The 5,622-nt window shown below is 52.4% G+C and overlaps 1 protein-coding gene across 1 annotated transcript; it reads left to right on the forward strand.

Moving 5' to 3' along the window:
* The first annotated feature begins 237 nt into the window (after positions 1-237).
* Positions 238-4,496, forward strand: Nkiras2 (NFKB inhibitor interacting Ras like 2). Its single transcript, XM_055620614.1, has 4 exons — positions 238-364; positions 1,415-1,522; positions 2,237-2,478; positions 2,896-4,496. Exons 2-4 carry the CDS (start codon positions 1,429-1,431, stop codon positions 3,133-3,135), a joined length of 576 nt encoding a protein of 191 aa, XP_055476589.1. The 5' UTR covers positions 238-364; positions 1,415-1,428; the 3' UTR covers positions 3,136-4,496.
* The last annotated feature ends 1,126 nt before the right edge of the window (positions 4,497-5,622 follow it).

Below are 5,622 nucleotides of genomic sequence, written 5' to 3' on the forward strand. Positions count from 1 at the left end.
CATAGTGCTGCCAAGGAAAGAAAAGGAAGACTTGTCGAATAGATGCTAGCGTTAACGAAACGTTACTGTCCTTTAGAGGGAGAACATTTCAGTATCAGAGCCTGGCAAATTAGCTTTGTACACAACCAGACACCACCACAAGTTTTGGCAGGCGTTCCTCCGCCCGCCTCTGGGGGCGCTGTGCGACCGGAGCTCACTTTGCGCCGCCGGAAGTTGTCTTGAAGGCCGGACGTTGTGGGGCGGGTCTCCAGGAAAAGTACTTCCACCCAGAGAAAGAGGGGCGTCCTTACAGTGGAACTGCCCCTCCCATGGTCCGGCCCACTCCGGGGGGCGCCTCAGCGGGAGTGCTGCGGGGACCCCGGAGGTATGGAGCTGGGAGGCGGGGCTCAGATCGGCTTCTGCCCCCTGGTTCACTTTGGTTGTCCTTTCTCTGCCTCTGATAGTTTCTGACGTGTGCCCTTCAGGGGAAGTCTGTGGCGGCGGCCTCTGGCTGCCTCTCGAGTATCGTTTACTAAAACTCTCAGACCATGGGGTGGAGATCGGTGTAAGAGACTCTCCTGGAGAGGTTTCTGCTTGGGACCCCTTTGAGGCACTCCTTTGGATCTCTGCTTTTCGGGGGGCGGCGGGGGGAGTGGAGATCTCTGGAGCTCCCCAGGAGCCTGTGTTTTGAAGTTTCCCTTCAGAAAGACCTCTCTTATAAATTTGACCTTTCTGTCTGTGCCTGTAAGTCCCGGGGCCAGTCAAATCCATCTTTAAGAAGCACCTTTCCTTTGATTCCTTCACTCATGTCTGATGTTCTTTATTTTACCCGTCAATTCGACGGGTAAATGGTTAGACGGAAATTTATTGTCAGCAAATTTGTCATTCAAGAAAGCAAGTTAATTCTATTTGCGCACTCTCCCTGAGGAGAGGATAACAAGACAAATCTTAATTTTCCTGCTTTTTTCTTCATGGGAGTCATGGTTAAAGGGAGAAAAACAGCCTGGTGTGCATATGCCTATAATCCCAGCAGGTGGAGGCGAGAGGATCGGCTTAAAGCCAGCCTCAACTATTCGATCAGCTGGAAGCCAGCTGATGAGAGCCTGTCTCAAAACAAAACATCCCCCAAAATAAAACAAACAAACAAACAAGCTAGAGTACTTTCTTCAGTAATTGATGCCCCATATCTTGTGTACAGGAAAGAACCTGGACAGCTGTTTTTTAAACCATTCTTTAGGCCTCTCCCTTTATGGTGCCATTAGTCCCACATCTGCTGTGTGCCAAATACTGGCCACTCCTAGGACAAGAAGGTTAATTACAGCTCAGTGCTCAGTAGTTCAGGTAAACACGTCAGGGTGGTGCTAAATCCCTGATGCTTCCCCAGTGTGCTGTTTGGATTCTGTCTTTCCTTACCACCCTGCTTCTGTCCTTTAAGGTTGAAAGCTAAGCATGGGGAAGAGCTGCAAGGTGGTCGTGTGTGGCCAGGCATCTGTGGGCAAAACCTCAATTCTTGAGCAGCTCCTGTACGGGAATCATGTTGTGGGTGAGTGTTGCTGGGACCGGCAGACTGGTGGAAGATGTTGAATAAAGCAATAGGATTCGGTCACATCAGGAACACAAAGGCTAAGAAGGGTACCAGCTGCTTTTATACCCCCAAAATTAGGGCCGGAGGCATGGCTGACTGTTAGAGCCATTGGTCTGATATGCACTAGGCCTTGGGTTTGCACCCCAGTGACTGAGCAAAAAAAAGTAAAGCTTTGTACTCCCCAGTTCTGTAACACTGAACAAATCTAGAAGGAAAAACAACAAACACCCTACATAGCACTTCTGTTTGTGGGTATCCATACGTGTGCATGCATGCTCATGTGTGAATACTGTGCAGAGGTGTGTAGGCCAGAGATGGATGTGGGGGCGCTTCTACCACTCTCCCATGTTGTTATTGTTGTTGTTGTTGTTGTTCTTTGAGATGGCCTCACTATACAGTTCAGACTGGCCCAGAACTCACTGAGATCGACCTGCCTCCGCCCCACTTCCCAAGAGCTTTGATTGAAGGTTGTGTGTCACCACACCCACGCCCCTTTGCATCATGTAACAATGACATGACATTCATTCCCCAAGTCGTTCCTTTCTAACACTCCAGTCTGGTCTCTCCCGAGCGCCCACATTTCCTCATGCTCCGCGTCTGGTCGGCTTGCGAGGACGTCTCTCACATTTCCCATCTCTCCCGACTCATAATCAAAATCTCATCTCAACCCAGGCTCTGAGATGACCGAGACCCAGGAGGACATCTATGTAGGCTCCATCGAGACAGACCGAGGGGTGCGGGAGCAGGTGCGGTTCTATGATACGCGGGGTCTCCGGGATGGGGCCGAGCTGCCCAAGCACTGCTTCTCCTGCACTGATGGCTACGTCCTGGTCTACAGCACAGACAGCCGAGAATCGTTTCAGCGCGTCGAGCTGCTCAAGAAGGAAATCGACAAGTCCAAGGACAAGAAGGAGGTACATGTTCTGGACTTCCGCCGGGAGCCCAGGGGTAGGAAAGCATGGATCGTGGCAGGCCTTGGGATGCAGCCATGATTCCCAGTTGTGCTCACTTAGCCCCAGGTAGGTTAGGAGCTAGAAGGCCACGAAGGTTATTAGTGAGGGCCTTCAACTCACACAAGAGGTGGCTGTATGATAGGACAGTTTGATCAAAGAGACTTCTCTTTGGTTTAATAGGATCCCTCCTTACATATGAAGCTCCTCCTAATCTCTCCTCCCTGTGGCTCCACGCTCTTGCCAGTCCTCCAAAATTCTGTGAGCTGCTAGCCTCTGGGAACTGCATCCTCCCAGTTGTTGGCCAGAAACAGCTGACACCCACTCCCGATCCTGAGCCACTGCACACCTCCAGCTCCTACTCTTGTCTCTCTTCTGCAGGTCACCATCGTGGTCCTTGGCAACAAGTGTGACCTACAGGAGCAGCGTCGTGTGGACCCTGACGTGGCCCAGCACTGGGCCAAGTCAGAGAAGGTGAAGCTATGGGAGGTCTCAGTGGCGGACCGCCGTTCCCTCCTGGAGCCTTTCATCTACCTGGCCAGCAAGATGACCCAGCCCCAGAGCAAGTCTGCCTTCCCCCTCAGCCGCAAGAACAAGGGCAGTGGCTCCTTGGATGGCTGAAGAGCTGCCCTTCTTTCTTCACCATTCCAGCCCCATTCCAGGATGGGTTGAGGGCACAGGGGTGCATAGGCTGTTCTTCCCAGTGAGTAGGGAACGGCCCTCTAAGCCAGGAGACCTGGCTGGCCCAGGCCAGTGCCACTCTTGTCCTCTCTTAACTCCAAGAAGTGCAAGTGAACCCGATTACTGGCCCTCCCCTTGAGCCTTCCATAATAGTCCCCGCCCCACTCCCAGCTCACAGCATATTTTCTCCTGTCACCTGGACACTCATGGGTTAGTGTCTCTCCCATCTGCCTGGTTCAGGAGGCAGGGCTGTCATGCCAAAGTGCCCAGTCCAGGGTCCGGCTCCTATCAGGGATCCCAACTCTCTGAATTTCCTGCCAGTAACACACACACAGCACCAGCCTGGGCTTGGGAAGGCGTGACCAGGCATTGCGAGCGCACAGTTTTACATGCTGGCTTAAGGTTGGTTCCTCGTCCTTTACTCTGATCTTTCCCCTGGCCTGTCCAAGGCTGGAAAAAGCCAGGCTCCTGGGAGTGTCATTTTCTGTTTGACCTCTACCAGTCTCCCAACTGTTTTGCTTCCTCTTCCTGTTCCGGGAGCAGAGGTCTCATTGGCTGAGGTAGAGTGGAGTGGTGACTGAGCAGTTGCCCTGTGACTTAGCCAGGTCATTCTTTGGGTGTCAGTTTTCTCATCTGTGAGTTGACAGAAGCTTGGATGATTATTTAGGGCCTTGGCTGCTCTGTGATTTTCTAAGGCATGTGGCTAGGGCCTCCTATGTCTCTGCCCCTGCTCCACCCTCTTCAAGGTGCTACACCTACCAGCCCTGGAGGCTGGGAAGCCTCTCCTAACCACCAGGGGGCAGGAGCGCACTCTGTGCTCAGTGGCCCAAGTGGCACAGTCTGTAGCCCTGTCCTCAGGGTTAGTGTCCACCCCTCCTGGTTTTTTTTGGCTAGTAGCTGGACTTATATTTATATTCTCTGTATTTATATGCCTGCTGCCCTGGTGAAGGTGGGATAAGCTGCTCCTCTAGCCCTTCCTTCTTACCTCAGATGCCTGGAGAGAACCAGGCAAACCAGTAGCAGCTTCCTAGGAGCTGATAGGCCTTGTGTCCCGGGGCTTGGTCTATCAAGTGAGCTTATAACCCATGACGTCTGGTGCCACTCTGTGCTTCTGATGTGCACGCCTCACCTGAGTTAGACACTACAGCCAGGCCGCCTCCCATGCCCACCCCTCTTCCCGGGAACAGGGGAGAGAGGGCTGGTGCCCAGGGCTGGGTAAGGGCAGTCAGGGCATCGACAGGCTCGGGCTTGAAGTTCATTTATTGATGTGTTGGACACAATAAAACCACAACTGCTGTTATCAAAAAGTTTCCCTCCCCCTTTTTGTGCCCCATTGGAAATATCTTTCAAAAACAAACGAATTTACAGGTAGATACTGGCAAAGTCCCATATTGAGTGGGGTGGCCCTGACTTTGGCAACATGAAGCACATCTTGAGGGCATTTTGGACTGTGTAACAGCCCTAAGCTCCACACTTGGGGTGGCTGGACCCCAATGTAGAATGGCAGGTTCCTAGGCCGAGGGACACCTAGAGCCTCCCCCCACTTAGAGTTGGGGTTCAAGAGAAACCACTGAAAGGCTAAGAACAGCTGTGGTCAGACAGGTCACTTCTGTTAACGCTGGGGCCAGGCAGGGTGGTGCATGCCTTTTGTCCCATCACTCAAGAGGCAGAGGCAGGTGGATTTCTTGAGTTTGCCAGTCTGGTATATATAGTTCCAGACCAACCGGAGCAACATAGTCAGGCCCAGCCTGAACACCACTCTCAACTTCTAGCCTCATCCCCACAGAGCAGATGGAGCTTCTCTTCAACTCTGCCTCACATTCACAGTACAGTTTTGAAGAACTTTGTGGCCTCTCATCTATATGGTCCTTTGCCATACCCTGTGGTCAACTTCTGTTTAATTTTGTTTTAAGACAGTGTCTAGCTATATGGCCCAAACTGACCTTGAACTCATGATTCCAGTGCTAGGATTACAGGCCTGCACCACCACACCTGGCTACCCCATGGTAAATATGCCTGATATGTTCCAACCCACCTCTGTTTGAGGTCCCTATCTCTAGTGATTGTCCAGACAGCCCTAGAACATGGCAGGAGAGGCTGGCTTGTGGGAGCTAAGGTGCAGAGTCAACTCTGTGTAAGTCTCTGGTTGGGGTGGGGGTATGAGAGCACCACGAGGCTAGGGCTGTGATTTTGCATAGATCTTTGGGATTCATCGAGCCATAGAGGCAGGGCAGCCTGGGACTGGCTCAGTAAAGGAGGGTAGTGGTGGTCCTCAGACCCAGGGGTCTGGAAAAGCCCTGGTCGGAGTGAAAAGCAGCCACCCCAGGTTGGGTGGGAACCCGGAAACTGCAAACGGCAGCCTCTGTGGGCTGTGGAGACAAGTGTCTGGCAGGAAGAGATAGGATGTGACCATTCTGTGACGGACCA

This window comes from Psammomys obesus, unplaced genomic scaffold, assembly GCF_907164565.1.
Source record: "Psammomys obesus unplaced genomic scaffold, mPsaObe1.curated_primary_1811, whole genome shotgun sequence".
NCBI lineage: Eukaryota > Metazoa > Chordata > Mammalia > Rodentia > Muridae > Psammomys > Psammomys obesus.